This window comes from Centruroides vittatus, unplaced genomic scaffold (genome assembly GCF_030686945.1).
Source record: "Centruroides vittatus isolate TY-2023 unplaced genomic scaffold, ASM3068694v2 scaffold_769, whole genome shotgun sequence".
NCBI classification, from domain to species: domain Eukaryota; kingdom Metazoa; phylum Arthropoda; class Arachnida; order Scorpiones; family Buthidae; genus Centruroides; species Centruroides vittatus.
Genome location: NW_027122717.1, coordinates 701,454 through 722,780, shown reverse-complemented (window position 1 = coordinate 722,780; position 21,327 = coordinate 701,454). Strand labels below are relative to the sequence as shown.

At 34.2% G+C, this 21,327-nt stretch overlaps 1 protein-coding gene across 1 annotated transcript in view; it reads left to right on the top strand.

The window, feature by feature from the left end:
- LOC136989938 (transmembrane protein 117-like) overlaps positions 1–19,157 on the top strand; it is a 90,187-nt gene extending 71,030 nt beyond the window's left edge. Inside the window, exons 3-8 of the mRNA XM_067288246.1 lie at positions 181–440; positions 3,634–3,869; positions 3,938–4,198; positions 4,283–4,409; positions 9,401–9,556; positions 17,797–19,157. Coding sequence (XP_067144347.1) covers positions 181–440; positions 3,634–3,869; positions 3,938–4,198; positions 4,283–4,409; positions 9,401–9,556; positions 17,797–18,212 — 1,456 coding nt within the window. The 3' untranslated portion in view covers positions 18,213–19,157. The remainder of the gene's footprint in view (positions 1–180; positions 441–3,633; positions 3,870–3,937; positions 4,199–4,282; positions 4,410–9,400; positions 9,557–17,796) is intronic.
- Positions 19,158–21,327: the final 2,170 nt, after the last annotated feature.

Here is a 21,327-nt window from a genome sequence, read left to right as displayed (position 1 = left end):
CTTGGAGTTGTATTAAAATTATAGATAAAACTTTCTTGGTGAATGTTGCAGAATTAGGAAATTTCAAATGTTTTGAATATTAAAAATCTTTCCTGTGACTTCACTAGACTGAATCATGGGCTAAAGACATATTTCCGAATGTGTAATGTTTATGAAATTTCATATATCTCCATTTTTCAGATATTATTTCCAGCACCCATACGCTCGATTGTTTGTATCGTATTTTGTTATATTCTGCAATTTCTTAATATTTGCCGAAGATCCCGTATCCCATAGCCATACAGAGAGTGAAATACCCATAGTGGGGAATGTATTCTCTTTCGTGGCTACAAAATACCCCGACGAATGGGGATGGTGCGTTTTGAAAGTAGCGTTATGGCTGATGGCCATTCTCATCGGACTTCTATGTGGAAAGTACTTCATTCATCACGTTGTGCTTCGTGAGTATTTTTTAATTTTATTTTCAGTGAAACCTCGTTAATAACTATATTAAGTAACTTATTTAATCAAATGAAGGTATTTATATTAACTTAAATGATTTTATTATTTTTGCAAATTGATATGATTTACGACTTTCGCACATATAATAAAGAGTGGCCAAATGTTAGTTAACCGCAGTAAAGAATAAATCACTGTCAATATACAATTTACAATACCTTAACAAAATCGGTTAAAGATTCATATCCGCAAATGCACCTTTCTTAAAACTATTTTGCCCTGTGGGCACCAAGAGTGCCTTTTAAGCAAGACCAATATGTGTTTGACAGGTAAAGTAATCCCAAAAGTAATTGGGGCGACCGGATGGTGAGGAATGGGCCCGACTTATTCGGACCGACTACTCCTGAAAAAATTCCTTAGGTTTTTCGATTCGTCTGGATTCGATCTCGAGTCCCTCTGAGCGGCAAGCTGTTACCTCAACCTCTCGGCCATTAAACCGATTTTAAGTGTACCTGGAGCACATAAAAACGAAATACGGTTAACTGACTTTTGAATCGCTCTCTATATCGCTTACAATATTTTGCAGTATATTGATTTTATACTTATGGTGATAATATACGAGGGTAATCCCAAAAGTAAGGTCTCCTAATTTTTTAAATACAAAGAAACGTTTATACAAAAATGAAATTCATGTCATTTTAAAGCTTGAATATTTATCTATTTTTCTACATAATCGCCATTTCGGTCGATGCATTTTTGTATGCGCTGTGGCAATTTTTGTATGCCCATGTCATACCAGCTCGCCGCCATGTCATGTTAAACCGATTGAAATTCATTGCCAATTGACGGAAGTGTATGGCGAGTCGTGCATAGATGTCAAAAACATCTTCAAGTGGTATAGGGAGTTTGCAGCTGATCGTACTGAAATTCACGACGAAGAAAGAAGCGAGGAGACCAGTCAAGAAGGTTGAGCAAACCATGCGTGAAGATCGGCGAATCACTCTGGATGGTCTCTGCATTTTGGTTCTTGGGCTTTCCCCAAGCACAATTCATAGGATTTTAACGGAAAAGTTGCAATATCGGAAGGTGTGCGCAAGATGGGATCCGCGACGTGGCGGCGAGCAGGCATGATATGGGCATACAAAAACTGCTACAGCGCCTACAAAAGTGGATCGATCGAAATGGTGATTATGTAGAAAAATAGATAAATGTTCAAGCTTTAAAATGATATGAACTTCATTTTTGTATAAACGTTTCTTTGTATTTAAAAAAGTAGGAGACATTACTTTTGGGATTACCCTCGTATAATCATTTTGATATGTCTGTGGACTATTTCTTTTGCTTTACCTTGAATATTATAACTAAAAACTACTGTTTGCAAATTTGAAATCAAATTAATTATTATAATATAAACATAGTTACAGGATTTTGCGCATAAAATTACTTCTGTATATAAACTTAATAAGAATTACATATTTATTTAAATATTCGAAAAAATAGAATAATAATTATTAAGTATTTATTACAAACTAGCAGACCCGGCCACGCGTTGCTGTGGCTCAAAATGTATCTATTATAAATGTATAACGCCTCCCCCGTGGGGGAAATTTCAAAAAATCCCTTCTTAGTGTACATTCTCTTGACGTACCCTATTAAAACGCAATAAAACACGCATCTAAAATAGTATAATAGAAGCCAAGTTTTTCACGGTAAGCCTTAATCCTGTCCCTTTCCCCGCTGGGGAATATCGAAAAATCCCTTTTTAGTGTATATTCTGTTGACGTAACCTATTAAAACGCAATTAAAAACGCAAAAAACCGCATGCAAAATAGTATAATAGAAGCCGAGTTCTTCACGGTAAGCCTTAATCCCGTCCATCTCTCCCAGTAGGGGGAATTTAGACGTGTATATTATATACAAACACTTGCGTATTCGAATGCAACGTTGTGTCAAAATTCAAAAGGAATCGGTAGGAACAAACAAACGTTATATTTTATTTATATAGATAGATAGAAAATGATCTGCTTTAGTCCATTCTAACAGAAAAGCATAATGCCTCACAGAAAAGCCAACTTAGGTTGTCAGAAGTTAGCGCCATCTGTTGGACATCGAAAGCCTTAATCCATATATAAATATATTTTTGAAAGGGGGGAAATAGTGGTCTTCACATATGCCACAAACCTTCGCGGGAGTGTATTAAACAACTTCCCAAAGTTTCATGGCAATCGGATAAATAGTGTGGTAATGCATGAAGGACAGACACACAGACACACACACAGACAGACATACATTCGTTTTTATATATATAGATTTTCTTTCAAGTATTTAAATATTTAAATATATATATGTCCTGTGGACACCAAGAAGGCCTTATTTTTTACATCCATTGCGGATTCGGCTAAGCCCACAATGGGCGACCGAACAGGAAGGTTGGGGTCTGACTAATCTAGGACATACTGCTTAAGAAAAATTTCTGAATGTTACTGGGTTGAGACTCTGTTTTGGATCCTCCAGAGTGGTAGACTCGAAGCATTCCGGAGTTTCTTATCTCATTGCGATGCTGTCTTCATTTTTATAATTTAAAACAATGCTTTAATATTATAATAATATTAGATTTACATAAAATAGTAAAAAAGGAAGAAAATATTATAATTTAAAATAAAGTGGAACAAATTAATAATAATAATTATCTTCGGAGATAGTTGGATGGCGTCATCCAGGCGCCATTTTGTTCTATAGGCGTCATGGATTGGCGTTTCTTGATACTTAAACTGTCTTATTTTTGAGATTTATGGTTTTCTGGTAACGTACTTGATGTCCACTTACAACTGTTCTATTTCATTTCTTTGTATCTCAGACATATCATATCAGTAAAACAAGTAAGCGTAGGAAGCCAATGTAGCTTTATTGTATTCGATTTTTTGTTTTATTGCATAATAAACATACAGAGTAATAGTTTTGAAAAAACGAAAACATAAACGTTTTCGAAAATCTACAAAGTAAATTAGTTATGTTTATTGCAACAGAAATAACGAGGTTTCACTTTTACTTTAATTAATTAAAACATAAGTTATTTATTACAAGATGGACAGTATTTTTCGATTAAGATATTGAAAAAGATCTATGGAGAGAAATATTGAAAACTTTTACTGTGGGCTTAAATATGAAATTTCTGCAGATATGAATCTATTTCAGGGCGATGGTTCCGCTTGAAAATGTTTCGAGACGAACAAGGAACTTGGGTGATCATGTACTTGACAGTTATCCTATTTCTTTTCTTATTCTCTTGGATTTATAATTTCTTTTTAATATACGCCCACCCTGAACCCAGCAGATACGTCATTAATGGGCAAATGGGTATAACTAATGCTAATTTTATGAAAGCGGCTGCGTGTGGCACCTGGTTAGGAGATTTTGTTACTGCCTGGATGGTAAGTATCCTTTGTTTAAATGATTCGTACATTAGATAATAAAAATTCATGGTTTATGTATATTTTAGGTAACTGACATGATGTTGCAAGACAATTTATACTCAGAGTGGGGAAGACCATTCAGGTTATTCTGGAGTAAACATGGAAGATTGAGAATATTCATTTTCTGGTCGGGTGCCATTGTTATAACCGCTTTAGTGGTGGCATTAATCGTTAGCGATTACATAAATTGGGACTACTTAAATAGGGATTTCGTTGCTACAACAGAATTATCACGAGCTTTTCTTGCATCTTTTATACTAGTCATGGATTTATTAATTGTTATGCAGGTATGCACGAAGAATTATTGCGTTTTTTTAGATTTAATATGGCTTAAATCAGGAATTAATTTCATCTTTTATTATTTTTGTTAGGATTGGGATTTTCCACATTTTGTTTGCGATTTGGATATCAAATTACCAGGCATGCATGTGGCATCATTTAAATTTAAACTTTTTCAAAAATACGTCAGCATTCCGGACGTCGTCTTCCATATTTCAGGTAAGTTTATCAAATAAATATAACATCGCGTTAGATTAGTACTGATAGACAGAGATTTTATGGAAAAATGAAATAGTTTACTAAAAAGGTTTAATGTACAATTATGGTTTAAAACTTAAACATTCGTTTGTATATTGAATATTTCATGTTTAGTGTATTCCTATAGTATGCAAGATGGTCCACGAGTCAGTTAATTCAGACAACCAATATACGTACTGACTTAGATTCGTAAAAATGCATCAGAATGATGGAAATTATTTATTGAACAAGAAGGATGTCGTTTAGAACAGTTTATTTTATACTTTGTTAGTAAAAATTATAACGAATTTTTTTATGTTAAAAGGATAATTGACCTTGCATAATTTGGGGATACTATAGATTATTATCTATGGAATTTCGGGACTTTGAGTATATATCTGAACTGAGGGCACCGAGACGAGTTCAACGATACCCTACTTTTGGACCGGAGACGAAAAATAAAAAAGTTATACTTTTTTCCAGCGATCGCGCGATGATAGGGAGTCGCGTCGCTCTCACCGCTAAGTCGGCCTCGCTATCGCGATCGGGAGTCGCGTCGCTTGCCGTTAAAATTGCCTTTAGTAGACGTTTCCCCACTTTTTTTTTTTTTTACTTTGTTCAATAACTACCGTGAATCAATAACTAGTGACGTTTAGCACATGGCGGCGTGTGGTGGCTCCCATACGAGAGGTCAGTCGGACCGCCATGTTCGCTGCCATAAGTAACATTAACCGAAATGGCGATCGCGCGATGATCGGAAGTCGCGTCGCTCTCTCCGCTCTCGTATCGCGTGTTTAACCCTACTGGAGGTGACCGTAGTCCGACGTCATGGTTTGCAGACTTTACCGCAAGATGGCAGTACTTCGATCTTCGATCTTAAAGTCAAGGAGGGCTGTCTGTTTACAGCTACAGACTTTGCCCTTTAAGAAATAGGAAAGAAGATGAATGTAGAAAAGCGTGAGAAAGAAGTATGAAAAAAGGAGGACAGGAAAGTGTGAAGAATTAGCATGGGACCCTGAGAGCGCCTGCGTCGGTTTTTATCGAAAACAAAATAACATATACATAATTACATAAATACATAGATGGCTACTTATCCTTGAAATACAAAGTAAATGACTGGCCCCGACACTTATATTATCTCTGGAAAAGTCACTGTCCAAAATAAACACTTCGAGGTTGAGAAGATGTTGGCACTTGAGCAACCTCCAATGGGGACCACTAGTCCGGATGTGCAGATATGCCGGCCTTGGCATATTGTTGTTTACTGAAGTAACTGTCAGTAGTTGTATCCTCTTCTCTTTTGTATTTCCCGTTTTTCTTGTTGAAAAACCGGGCAGTTTTTGTCCATTGAATTGTGTTCGTTGTTTTGAAGCTTTCTTCTGACACAGTTGATACATTTTGCAGTTCTCTCTTGATTCGTACAGTCGACTGCAGTTTCGTAGTCGTCATCCATCATGCAATTCAATGGTCAACTTTCATCCATAACAACCAAAGTATTACTGTCTTTACTGATATTTACTGCTATGAGAGACTGACTCTTTTGTACAACCAATCCTCGAATCTGATATTCACTGAAATACGTAGTATGGTTAATTCTTCCTGCAATAAGTACTACATTACCTGAATATCAGCACTGTCGGAAATGACCGTGCTCACTTCCTTGTCTAATCGGCTGCTTCCGATCTCAGCTGCTGAAAAATGCCTCTCATTTATACTTACAACATCCTTTGGAATGAACTTCTGTATCACTGGCAGCACTCCTGGCATGAAAAACACAATCCTATTACCTGTAGCTTTATACCGGACACGAGAAAAATTCTCAGCGATCCTTGGTTTTCTAGGGACTTCTACTCTCCTCTAGGCACTTGTACACGTGACATGGTAGATTCTTCAGTTATCTGTGGAGGTTCTCTCTAGGCGATTCCGAACGTTGCCTGATATGCGATGTGGCTGATGACAGTCACCATTATCTCTTCGAATATCTCATCCATAATTAATCATTAAACTAGCAACTAAGATGGCAGTACTAGCAACTATGGTGCCGTCTTCATGAGTGCATTAAAAAAGTATGGTAAGTGAAAAAGTATGATAACTTTTATATTTTCGTCTCCGGTCCAAAAATAGGGTACCGTTGAACTCGTCTCGGTCCCCTGAGTTCCAATATATAATCAAAGTCCTGAAATTCCATAGGGGGTAATCTACAGTACACCCCATAATTTTTAATTATTTAATACAAAAACACCAGAAATTGTTTTAGTAACATACTACATACTCAATAGAATGCAATTAATAATGTCCAAAATGTGATTTGCATAATTCTGTTTGATGCGATTTGATGTGAATAAAAGAGTCCGCGTTATATCATATCGAATTTATATATTTTTTCTATAATAGATAAAAGAAAACGGATAATTTTATACTGTGTAATTTCTGAATGCTTCAAATAAAAATTTCCGTCAAATTTGAATAACGTGAAATTGAGATCCAATCTCTGGCAGCTTTGTAAATGATTTCTCGCCGTATCGAGTCTGCAGTGTAATTTGGTATCTGAATTAATAATGAATTAAGCCAAGTATGCAATTTATATCTAAATATTAATGATTAATGTGATCATATTTGCTATTTCCTATTATATTTAATTAAAAAATTAAACGATTAAAAAATAAAATGGATATAAAGATTGACATATTTCTAATTATGACGTTTATTATCATTTGTCTTCTCAGCGTCCCTGCTTTTTGCCAGTTCCATGAGTCAACCCTCCGCACTACTTCCTCTCGTTTCAAACCTGACATTCTTCCATCTAGCTTCAGTCTTCTCTGATTTTCTTCTTTTATCTGTTTTATTTATTCTTCCTGGACCTTCCCTCAGTCTGCTGTTTTTACTTTTAAATGAAACATTCCTAGAAAGATGCTTTTTTGTGACCAATCTCTTCATTCTCTAAGTATGATTATTTTATTTTCTACACTTTCATTTTGAGTTCTTTTCTTTCATTTTAACTCCATTATTCTTGTTTTTCCCAATAATAATGTGACGAATTTCATTTAATTATAACATCAATTTACACACATGGCTAAAAAATAAGCGTAATCATTTCTTTGGCCTGTATCTCAGGATCAGAATAGCGTGAAACTTGACATATAAGCGGAAAATTGTATTCTTTAACAAGAAAACAGTCGAAAAACAAAATTTTTCTATCTAAATTATGTCAAATCAAACACAACAGGAAATACTAAGCATCGTCGTAAATCTTTTTGGACAGAAAATGATTAATATTGCGTGTAGCTGACTCATGCATGCACACACGCTGTTCAGCGATTGCTCACGCTGGTTATAAAATTGTTTATGAGCTCAGTTGGGAGTATCTTGAAGCTCTTGGAGTGTTTTCGGTGAAGGCTTACAAAATACAATTCGTTTCTCTATAGCATTCTACATTTATTTTAAGGAATTTAGGTCAGGGATCTTGCTGACCATTCCACGAGAGGAATATCATCGCTGTCAAGTAAGTCATTGACCAGTGAAGCCCTACTTGTATAGGCATTATCGTCCATCTGTATCCACAGCATCTATGGGATTCCATAACTTCATCTTTTATTTTTATGCACTAATGGCACCTCTTTCAAAAACGTGGAACTCGGTTCGGCCATTAAGCGTAATGCCCCCTTACTATGATACAATTACCTGCAAATTGGTTTTTTTTTTCGCGATGTTCATGGGAGTATATCGGATTCCTCGCTCTTGCCAGATTCTAATCAGAATTGTTTTCAATATTGTACTTGGACTCGTCAGTGAACAGATTATTGACATTGGACTTCAACGGGCGCCGTCTTCAACTGGCTATTTTGTGCACAGGCATCAATGAAACACGACGTACTGCTCATCTGGCAAAAATACCATTTGCCCGAATCTTCCTGTAGACAGTTTGTCGTGAAACTAAATATCGATGGCCATAGGCAGCTCTTTGCAGAGCTGACTACCAGACATTCTTCTGTAATGACGCGCTGTTAATGTCAAATAGCGGTCCTGTTGATGGTGGAATCTCCTATTCTTTGAAATCGCAGAACATAGTATCCAACGACTGTATAAGATGTTCTGCGGCACAGAGTCCAAGACACATTTGTCTGGATATGGTTCTTGCGACTGGTATGCTTCTACCTTTCCGGTAATTATTTATTTTATAAAATTGACCTCCTGATATTATCATTATCAGTATCATACAGTAAACAGTAAGAAACTGTCCTCGACGTTTAAACCCGATGCAACAGGAAAAAATAATGCCGTGGTATTTGCTGTATTTATGAAGCTTGCATATTTTGCATAAATTTGTGCTTTTTCCTGGTATTTTATTGTCTGAAAACGTTGGCATAAATAACTTATGTCAATGTTTTCAAAATAAAATTTTTCTGCGTTTTATTTTGTTTATTTTTTGCTCTATCTACAGATTCGACAATTATTTTTTTTATTTTATTGTTTTTTTTGGATTTGATTGATGAATAAGGCAACACTATTCGAGGGCGCTCTGTTAAGGGGGATGCTTCCCTAGAGGACTTTCTACGGGAAACTGGGCCATACTTAGCTGTAGACAGGTAAAAAAAACTCGGAAAACTCCAAATAGCATCGTTGGTGAGGTGCGAACTTGCGACCTCATCAATGAGATATGACCACTATAAACACATATAACTTACGTATTGTAAATACCCGCCTTCAGTGTTTTTATCTACTCGGCTACTGATAGGTCTTATTATTTGAATATGGGTGTATTATATTGTATATTGGTAGCATAATCATGTACTGTACTGTACTGTAATCATACTAATATTATCAAATGTTGGCGTGGTTATCCTACATTACATATTTTTAACGAAATAAACCTAATTATTCCGCATTTCTTTGATTTTTTTTAATCCTATTATTAATAATATGTCAGTAACGTAGCATTTACAAAAAATGTACTCAATTTGTTTTACTTTCAGGAAAATGGTTTAATTATGGAATCATCGTCATAGTAATGATATTAGATCTGAATATGTGGAAGAATCAAATTTTTTATCAACCGGAAGCATACGGCCAATATACAGGACCGGATCATCGTGTCTATACGGTATCTACACCATCTATAATTGCGACAGGTAAATAACATTTATGAACCGTAAAATGCTTGCATATTATAAAATAATTTTGATATTTTTATTTAATTTATAAAAATTAACAAAATGTAATAACTTAGTTTCTAATGAGACGTATTGATTTTAGTTAACGAAAACTTTTACACAAAAATACGATATAGGCCTACATTATATTCGATACAATAATACATACTTTATACAATAATATTATATACATATTTCGAAGAAAAGCTAAAGTATTTATCTTAACTTTTGACCTTAACGCGATTTATTTCTAAGGTTGTTGGGAGTTTACCGATTTACTAAATCAGTATTGATGATGAAGCTGCATTCTCCGTCTGACTCTAGTGCAAAATCCTTTACGAGTTCATTATATTCGGAAACAGTATTTTTCTCGATCCTTTTTTGTTCTTGCTCTTTTTTGTAATGTGGCAATAATTCTTCCTCTTCGTCCACACACTTCACATTTCTTCATTCACTATCTTAGCCGTATTAGCTTATTCTTTCCAATTAGAAACACAGTGGAAAATGTAAATACTGTATATATAAATACCACATGTTTCTTTTTGGCCATAACAAATATCTCAACTTTTATACGTTATTTTAACATGTAGAACAGTTATTCTTAATTTATGGGATTTGTCCTTTTATGAGAGTCGGAAAAGAATGTAAAGTAGGTGTGAGATGCTTTCCAGAAAATGTTTTTCAATGGCTTACTCACTGGATACAATTCTCGTTTGGGGAAGAATGGAAAATTGTATAACACGAGATTTTTTTTCCATTATGTAATATTGAATTTAAAAAGCGCGAAGCCTTTTACTAGAGCTTCATAAGATTATAAACTATGTCTTGTTTAGCTTTTGTGTAAACTTGACCCTACTTTCAGAGAAATATGAATTATTTTGTTTTAAATTCATAAGGGGAGGTCCAGTTATTACGTGTACAATTGAAAGGGAGGAGATCGAGGTGTTGTCTACGTACTGTACTGTACACTTTTTTAGATTGGAGTTGAATCTGTACGGTTCTTGCGAAAAGAAGGAAAATAAGTTTAGTAACGAAAGAAAGGCTGTTCCCCAGAAGAAAGATCATTTCGACTTTATTCGAAGGATCGTACTTTGGAAGATCTGGTTTCAGCTTATAGAGAGTTACTGATGAAATCAAGTTGATCGTTATGCTGAAGGATACAAGGTAACGAGGATGAAGCTTGAAGATAAGTGGAATATTATTTAAGAAGGTCTGAAAGTAAAAAAAAAAAATAATAATAAGAACTTAACTATGAGAAAGAGTGCGAAAATGTAAAAAGAGTTGAACTAATTCACAAGCCAGAGAATTGATGGGGGAATATAGAACGATAAGGTTCTATGAATTTCATGAAGCATTCCTAACGATATTATCGGAAAAAGAGCAATTTTGATTGAAGATGTCAAATTTGATTAAGTTAGCGGGAAAATAATCGAAATGAAATATCAAAGAGTGAAGTTGAAATGTAGTGTCTAGGCTCCAGGATATTTTAGGATGGAAATAATAGAAGTAAATGCTTATATTTAAAGTGTTTGCGTGTAATGGTCACAGGAAGAAAGAGAAAGATGGAATGATAGAACAGCAAGAAAAGGAGCAGGATGATGACAACTAGGATGTAACGAGCGATGCTGCCGAAATAGAGGAAAAAAGGACAAATTATTTCGAACATGTTGATGAGAGGAGTTAGAAAATAAAAGTAGCGATGGTGTGGATAATGTTTTAGAAGAAAACACTATCCAGGGAGAAACAAGAAAGAGGAAGAGAGTGACTTTGAAAGAAAGTCGAAGTGTACCTTTTTTGAAGAAAAGAGTACAGGTCTTTGTGCAATTACATAGTATAAGGATAACGAAAACTGTGAAGGATCTGAGGAAAAACGGCAGAGTGAGAATGAAGTTCTGTTGCTTGGTCTTGTGTATTTAGATAAACGTTTATGTTAATTGGAGGTTCAGAAGTTTAAAAAGAGATTAGCTGAAAGTTTAAGAAAGAGATCATGTAAAAGAGGATTATATGCAGCCAAATGGTTGGAGACGGTCAGGGAGTCAGGGACGCAATAGTGTTTTCTAAATCTCTCCATACTCTAAAGCCTGGACTCCACATTACCGTAATCCGCGACGTAATCGTAAAACTGAAAGCCAAACTGACGAAACTTTCAGTTTTGGAACGTTCAGTTGGACAGAAACAAGACTGAAAGCCGAGTTAAAAAATATTTAACTTTTCCGTTTTCGTTCCGCGCTTCTGTCATGCTGCAACCAATAAAAACGCAAAGATTTGTGACGCGTAGTCACGTGTAGTTTGATTGTCGTAGCGAAAAGGACGAAGAAACAGATTTGGAATTATTCATCGAAGAAGTTAGAAAATACAGATGTCTGTACGACAAAAGATGTAAATAATTCAAAGATTATTAACAATTTCGTTGTTGATAAATGCAGAGAAAGCGTGGTGAAATCCGTAGCGTCGTCTATGTTTGACTCTTTACGACAATTACAGAACTGATCAACAGATGACGCATTTCCACGTAACGTTCATTTCGATGCTAGTAGCGTCAAGGTAAAACGAAAACAGAACTGAAATGAAAACGCGGTATGTTTCAGTTCTGTTTCTGAGTTTCTGTTTTCAGGTAATGTGGAGTCCAGGCTTAACTCTCTCAACTGCGTATGCTGCGGTCAGCCTGAAACTGTAGAACATTAATCCAGACTACTAAAACCCTCACCTAATGACATAACCTGCAGAAAGGAGAAGAAGGAGGAGGGGGGAAAGATCCGTAAACTATTACACGTAATCCGTACACGCAATTAAAGAGGACGAGTTTGTCAAAAGCATATCATTGTACACAACAGGGAGGAATGAGATCAAAAGTGGCTCAAAACGTATACACCTAATTAATGGATGGGTCTCTATTTCATTAAAGTATTACGTAACATTTTAGTTATGCACAATGCTTTTTAAAAATTTCTGTAGAATTTTAATATTTTGAGAAATTGTGGCAGGAAAAACTTTTATCAAATTAATCACGCCTAAGAAAAGAAATTGGTTTTTTCTTTTCGTATATTGATTTAAATAAAATTTTTTAGCCGCTTTCATACAAGATGCTTCCAAATTTATATATATTTTTTCCTCTCTCAGCCTAATTCATTTATGTCTCGTACACACTCCTCGAATAGAACGAAACGATTAATTTGAACCAAATATAAATTAATGATTGTTTATTCTAACATGTCACATAAAATATTACTTTCTTTTCATAATTTCTTTCAAACAACAACCTGTCATTAATCTTCTTCTTTAGAAGAATTGTAGAGATGAATATTTTAAGAAATTATTTAGGGCAAACTGTGGCCCGTAATAAAATAGGATAAGATGGTCGTTTATACAGGTTAATTTGTTAGCGTTTCAAAACGAAACATTCCTGAAAATACGACTGCTATTTAGAGGTGATCGCTGTTGGAGATTAGATTGCACTTTTAATTTTCTCTATATTAAATCAATTAATCAAGGTAATTCGGCTAATTTACATGTTAAATAGGTTTATAAATTGGTTAGAAAGTAAATCCCCGCTTTACGACCTAAGCGAGCCGTTGTTATTTGAACCATTCTCCTTTTACTTTCCGGCTGTTATAACATAATATTGTAATAGTGTCACATTTGACCCTCCAGGATTTTGGAATCTCAATGTTTTGAGACCCCTGATCCTAAAATAGTCAAAATCTGATCCCTGGAATATATATGTGTGTGTGGAAAGGTGGAATGAGGTGTGTGTCTGTATGTATTATCATCTATTTCGTTTAATATCTCAGGATGGGGTAAAGATTAATTAACAAAATTTGACATGGTAACATGTATGTAAGGAGCATTGATGCCATTAAATTTTGATGGTTAAAGATTGAGAAAGTGGAAAGATAAAAGGGGCCATGTGTCATATCTCGAGTGGAGTCAGATTTAATACAAATTTTACTCTTTATAGGCATTTACAATATTTTCAAAAACTCATATTTACTCTCAACATTAAGCATTTTTATAATAATTAATAATATTTAATAATTAAAAATTATTTTTTAATATCTTATAACAAATGGCGCCACACACAATTTTAACTTCCTGCTAATGTGTCTTAGTATTTCTTAAACAGAAGTATTTTTCGCCGGAAAAGTTATGCAACTCGTTGTTGGATTTTTATAAGCTCGGTAGATTGCTGGGAACACTAAATTGTACAGTACATAGAGATGCCTCTTGAAAGATATGGAATTTCATGTAATTAAAGCAGAAAAATTATTCCGATCATAAAAATTGAGATTGTAGGTGAAGGGATCGTAAAGCGGGAATTTGCTTTACAGCTTGTTTTATAAATGAGAAGTGTGCTTACTACACACTTCTCATTTATAAAATAACATCATTTGCCAACATCAAATATACAAAGGAGTATAAAGTGTACAAGGGCAAAACTATTGTGAGTTGGGATTATCTTCCCCAATGTCGGCAGAGTCATTCCACCGAAAAATAAAAATTATAAAATATTTTGGGATTTAGGAGAAATACAGAAGTATATGGTCACGAAGGATGGGAAGAATGGAGAGAAGGGTGTCTTTTTGACTGCTGCTTGGTGTATCAGTCATAGATTTCTTTTCGATTGCGGACATTAATAGGGTATTTTTTTTTAAACTCATCGTGGGTGGGTTTGCGTAAGCCCACAAGGCCAGGTGATGAGGGGTGGGGCCTGTCCATACGTATCAGTCGGAAAAAGCAGCTTCCGCATTCTCAACAATAAATATCTGCAGTAAATATAATACTTGTATAATCTCTGTTTACGACTCATCAATCAAAATAATTCCGAACTACAAGCGGTGTGTAATTTCTGTCCTTTATATGCTGTACGAAATAACCTGCCGAATTTCTTCTAGATTAGGTTTTGAAAAATATGATCAAATATTCATTTCCGGCAAATTTTATTGAAATTTATGTTCGTATTTGTAAAACAGACTTGTAATGGTTAGTTTATTATAAAGTTATTAATAATGTAAGTTTAGAAACTGGAATTACGAGAAATTAAATCTAATTAAATTATTCTATGATCTAAATTTAATTCATAAATAATGTAGCTATAATTAATTCCAATGTCGTATGAGCGCAACATTTCTGTTTAAATAATTACGTAAAATCATAATGTTGATAAATGATACATAGATATATCATTAAGTATTATTAAATATCAGACTTATCATATTTAACGGCCTACAGGGAAGTGTATAGTGAATGTACTGTACGTGTGCTTGAAAGATGCAAGTGCACGTTTACATCCCTGTTTAACGTGGAAAATTATTTTGGAAAATCGTAGAAGTTTAATGTTTCATGATATATTTATTAAAAATTAAAATAATTGTTTAGAAAACGCCATATTTGTGCATCTTCCATTGAATGTTGCTGTTTCAAAGTGTTGTCGTCAATGAAAATAGCCGATTAACTGTTGAAGTCTCTTTTAAAATGGCCTTTCTAAAGTATTTCTCAATTACATAGTAGACTATACAAATATTTTATTTGTTAAAATTCGGAAAATTGTAAAATAAAATAAATAAGTGCATTCGAGAGAAAGGAAGTACCCTGCAATGTTATGAGCTTCCCTTTTTTCCTTTAGTTAATATACCATTAAGATATTATTTTACGTTTTTTTTAACAATTTTGCTTAAAGAATTTTTTATCATTTCACTTATTCTTTGGCGTTTTACATCAATGTATTGGCAATATTATTAGTAACTCAATTTGAATTTTTTACGCTAAGGCTGACATTTAACAATTTAAAAATTTATAAATTTTGACTTCGACAGATAAATTTTTGAGTCTATTCAGTGTTTGTTTATTAATGAATCGATAAGTCATCAAAATTTTTGGCTTTATTGAATTTTTCATTATATGTAAGGTCGCCCAGAAGATAACGGGGGTCTGGGGCAAAATACATATTGGAGCACTAGCAATAAAGAAGTAAACAAAATAATAATAATAATAACATTGTATAGGAGCGCCTAATTCCGCGGATTCCAGGGAAATTTGTTTCTTTTGTCTTCTGGGAACCTCTACGCCAGTGGTTCTTAACTTTTTAGTGATGACGGACCATTTATCAAAATTTTTCTCTTGCCATGGACCACAAGCTGTTTGGCAGTAATATAAGTTCTTATAAGGTTGTTCTATAAATTAAACACGTATAAAATTATTCGAAAGCAAGAGTATTATATTATTTGCGAAAATGTTACATTAATTATATTATTTTAGTGCAATTTTTGTAACTGCATAGTGTTCACCAACTGCTGGATTCTTTGTTCAGTGCTACTCAAAGCCAAACGCATGTCGGCACTGGCATCCAACCGATTTCGATGTTTATTTTTAATTATCAAAAGCACTGAGAATCCTTGCTTGCATAAATATGTGGTTGAAAATAAAGTTAGGTACCGTAAAGCAATTTCTCGAATTTTAGAGAAAGCAATAGCTTTATGGCTCCAAAAATCTTTCAAGATTAATTCCTGTCTCGAAAGTATCCTTGCAGTTACTATCGTGTTACATTTCAATTAACTCTTCTTGTATTTTATCCGGCACCTCAGAAATGTTGACTATGAAAGGATTGTGGATCAGTTTCCGAATAATGCCTTCCAGGAGGTCTTTTAAAGGAAACTGGCCCCTATTCAGGTGTTACAAACGTGGAGAAAACCCGGAGAACTCCACGTGGCCAGCCCGTCCGAACGCAGTGGGAACCCGCGACGAAACTCTCAGTGTTTAGCGACAGAACCGCTCGGCCACTGGTGGGCATCTCAGCACACTGTCTGTCAATAATTGGGTTCAATGTATCAAACGCAGAAAAATTGTCTCTTTCAACTTTGCTGATCAATAGGTCGATTTTAGCGATAAACGTACTGATTTTATGTTCAAATGCAAATATATTGCTAGTGCCTTCCAATTTCATATTTCCTGACCGTTGCAGTTGAAGGTTCAATTTATTTAGTATGTGCAAAAAAAATCCACTAAATAAGCAAAATGTATTTGAAATTTGAACTGACAAAACTCGTCGTCAACTCGTCGTCATTTATTTAATAATTTTATGATGATTTCACGGACCACTTCGGGTGCTTTCAGGGACCACCGGTTAAGAACCACTGCTCTACGCTCTGTTCAAACACTGGAATGATTAATGTGATGGTTAGTAACTTCAATTTTCATTTGCGATTTCGGGTTAATCTGAAAATAAATTAACGAGTTGTGAGCATGGAATTTCTTTTCAGTAGTGTTAAGTTGTGGTCAGACTCACGGAAGAGATGGACAGTAGCGTCATTTGGCCCTAGCTCTCAACACGGGACTTCACAAGTGTTCCTGACACACACTGTTAGGAGCACCAGAACCTAAGTGTTTTGGTGTTCCTAAAGCTCTAAATATTTATTATTTTTATATGTAAAAGCATAATAGGAAAAAGTTCATTTAACATTAATCCAGACTCAATGTTACTTCTCTCAGGTTCTGTTTGTAGCGTAAAATTTATTTTATGCCTACAACCTATTGTCTTTTTTCCAATATTATATCATTTTGATAAATCATAGATAAAACAATATTATCGAATAGTCTTATCAAAATTTTCATACCTAAATTGAATGTTTAAACGTACCTATTTTATCTTTAGAAGATGAAGGATACATGCCCACATACATAAAATGATCCAAATCTAGAGGCAGCAAACAATTACGTTGTACTATCTTTAAAAATATAGCAATATTTATTTATTTATATGTAAATCATTATTGTTTCAATGACATTAATAAGAGATTTTCCAGGTTTTTATAAAATTTACAATGAAATTCGGGTCGTTCCTATACAGTAAATTAAAAAAATAACAATAATAAATAATAAATAAATATATCAAAAATTAAGTACTAATTAATTTTTGAAATTTCATTATCTACGCCTTGTCTTATTTGTTTTGTTTATAGTTAAAAATCCAAATACGGTTAAACCTCTTAACAACAGCTACTGACGAGAACATAAAAATGACCGTTATTCAAAAGTAGCCGTTGTTTGGAGGTTATTTTTAAGCGCCCAAAAAGAAATGTGGTTGAAAAAAATGGCCATTATTTGCAGGTTCGACTATATCTGTTTATCTGTTTGGCTTTATTGACTGTTGTATTGCAAGTTTAATACTAAATAAGCATTTGTTTAAAATATAATAATAATAATAATTAATATTATTTCGTTAGGAAACGAAACATTATGGAGTTACAGCGTACGATCATTACCAAATCCGAAAACCAACAGGAGTTATACAGAAACAGACATGCTAATGAATTCTCGATTTTTGGGTTATCCAATGAATGTGAAAGGGATGGCATTCGTTCCATCTCTTTTGGCATTCGTTATGTTTGGCATGTTAACCTATGTTTACGGACGTTTTCCACCAAAAACCGATGCCACAGCCGGCGGGAGATTAAAGAAGCGCAAGAAGAGCGTGCCAAGAAGCAGCTGGAGAAGGGAACGAAGTAACAAAATGCAATATATAATATCTAGGACTAAAGGAGAGAAGAAACAAACAAAACCAGCCAGTCAGTTAACTGATTTGGTTGTTGCGTGGGAGGAACATACAACAACGTCCATTGCCTGCGAGAAACCGTTATAGTGTTAACAGTCTGTTTGTGTCACGGAGTTGTAAAATATCCGAAATATATCTATACATTATATATGTCAGTTAAGTAACATAACCAAATAACACAAAAAGTGATTAATTACGGGAACCCAAGTTCCTTCTATGTTTATGTATAGTTGTTGATATTTTTGGATGTGAACCGTATTCGATATGTCTTTAAAACGAGACGAAATTATTTTCAGAATTATGTCACATTATACTTATTATAAAAACCAAAAAAACCCATCAGTGCCACATCAAAGACAAACACTATCGGTTTCTAATCGCATATATGTCGTCGGGTGTCGTGTGAATATACAATTATTATTCATCGAGTTATGTAAGTCTTATTATATCCCTATGTGCTATTTAACACTAGATAGTATTTCGTTTTAGAGGTGAATTTTAAGTAATTTAATTATGAATACATATGTGTATATGTATATAAATATTTTATATATATATATATATATATATGTACACATACATATATATAGACCTATATGTGTGTGTGTTTGTTTATATAACATATATATATATATATGTATGTATGTATATATATACATGCGAATATTTTAATATAATTATATAATTAAAATATTACCTTTTGGCTGATTTATTTTAAAGCTAAAGAATAAAATATTTAAGAAAAATATAAAGCCTTTCAGCACGAAAACACGGACGACTGTGTCGAAAATTTTTGACTAAAAATCAAGGAATATGTAAAAAAAAAAAAAAAAAAAAAAAAAAAAAAAATATCAGTATTATCGACATATATATATATATACTTCTCGAACATAACTAGCCGTCCACTCAGGGGACCCTATTAAATATTTGTCGCCAAATTCGGACGCTGAGACGTCACTCTAAAATAAAACGGACGGATGTAACATTGCATTTTCCTATTCCTGAGACCTATAATAAAATGGTATTGTTCTATATTTTGTGTGTTTATTTAATTAAAAAAAACAAACCCAAATTTTTAACTCTAGGCCTATCGGAGTTCGTCAACACCACACAATGGGGAAGTTTAACTGTAAGATAGTTGAGGTTGATGGAATAAAGCAAAGAAATACGTGGGCGATTTTTCAAAGGGAGAAGTTTCAATGGGAAACTGGCTTCTATTTAGGTGTCAAATACGTGAAGAAAACCCGAAAAATACGTGGCCAGATCATTGGTGAGACGTGAACCAAGGATCAACTACCAATGTCCAGTGGTTTTATCCATTCGGTCACGGTGGATAAAAGACTGAGTCGTTTGGCGGTAAAAGACTGAATACGATATACCCGGACCAGACCACTCAAGTATATTTTATGAATCGAACCGTGAATCGGAATCTAAGGAATCTGGATTAAATTCGGATCCCAATTTCCTCTTCCAAAGGAAAAAATATGCCTTACAAAATTTTTTATTATCTTAAGTAGTAAAAATATTATAAAGCATATAGTTTCTTTTCTGCACCCCCTCAAAAGATTTATGGATCCACTATTGGATGATACCTAATGGAATATGTTACATTATGATATGCAAAATATATGCACTATTTAACGATACGAATATCAATGTTAATTTTAAAAGTAATCGTGGTCTTTTTTAGACCATGATTACTCTTAAGACCATGATTATCAGGACTAAAAATAATAAATATTCGGTATAATGTATGCATAACATGTTTCTACAGAATGTCAGTATTGGTTCCTACGTAGAAGAATAAGATTGATTTTTTAAGGCTTGGCAACAGCATACTAACGCTAGGTACTGGCTACAATTTCGCCCATTATATGCAGACTCTTCAGCTTTCTCTAATTCTGAACATCGAAAATAGAGTAGATAAGAGTTAGAGAGTGAGTGATTGAGAACGACATCTCGACCTGTATTAACAACCCTTATTCCTCATGGCGGCGAGCAAGATATGATAGAAGTTCCTATATTGAGATGTTGAATATCATCAAATTCAACTTTGGCATAATCCTAAAAACAAAAATCTTGTAATAATTATATTTCACACAATTAAATATTATAGTACTTATTAATTTTAAAGAATTTTTTCAAAATTAATATATTTTTCGGCTTTTTCCGCCTTGTAGGCACTGAGACGGTCTTTTCTAAAATCCTATTCATCATAGGTTTGGCCCAAAATTGAGACGGGTGGTGAAAAACGAGGGCTCGAGAAATCTCTTACTCGCCTGGATTTGATCTCGGATCCTCCAGGACAGTAGGTTGAAACTTTAATCGCCTTGGCTATCCGGCTGTCGAAAATAACGAAAAAAGATATTAACTATAGTTGCTAGTAAAAATCAGTCGCTACAGTCAAATTCTTAAAATAGGAATTAATTATATGTCGGCTCCCGTCCCTCACCACCCGATGAGGGCCGTCCCATTATGAGCCTGGCCGAATCCATAATGGGCTTGCTAAAAGAGGTCCTCTTAGTATATTCCCAAAAGGCGGAGTGTTTAAAAAAAATAGGAATTATAATAACAATGTTTGAAACTAAGTATCGTTATACCGTATATGAGAACATTAGATATAGTTAATCAAATTTATTAAGTTTTTATGTAAACAAGTAGAATCTCGTTATACTTATCTGTATATTTCAGTTTCATTCGACATCAATTTAGAAATAATTACTTTAGTTAGTGTCGTTTTATATCAAAATGAAGGAATAAGTATCAGTACAGTTGTTCACTAATGAAGTATTTGGCGATTAAAGTGTGAAAAGTGACTGTTCCGTAAATAAAAATAATGTTGAAGGTGAAGCATAATTTATGTAGAGTATTATTATAATATCTTTGAAACTAAAATACATTTGAAGAAATTAGAAAAGTTAGAATGATACTCTTGGATGCTGTCAGTCTACTGGTTATAAGGAGAGTGTGTGACACAATTCACCACGTGCAACCTCCTCACCGAATTTTTCATATTGCATATAAAAATCCGTTTAAGGCGCTGTGACAAATAACAACTGGCACAGGAGAGCCGAAGCAGCTAATACCCAACAAGCCAGTCGAACATTAACAAGAGGGCAAGATTCTAAGACCGAATGACGCGGTGGGAAGGGGGGGGGCAAATTGCCGACCCCCTCGGGGAGCAAAAAAGTCAAAGGAACCA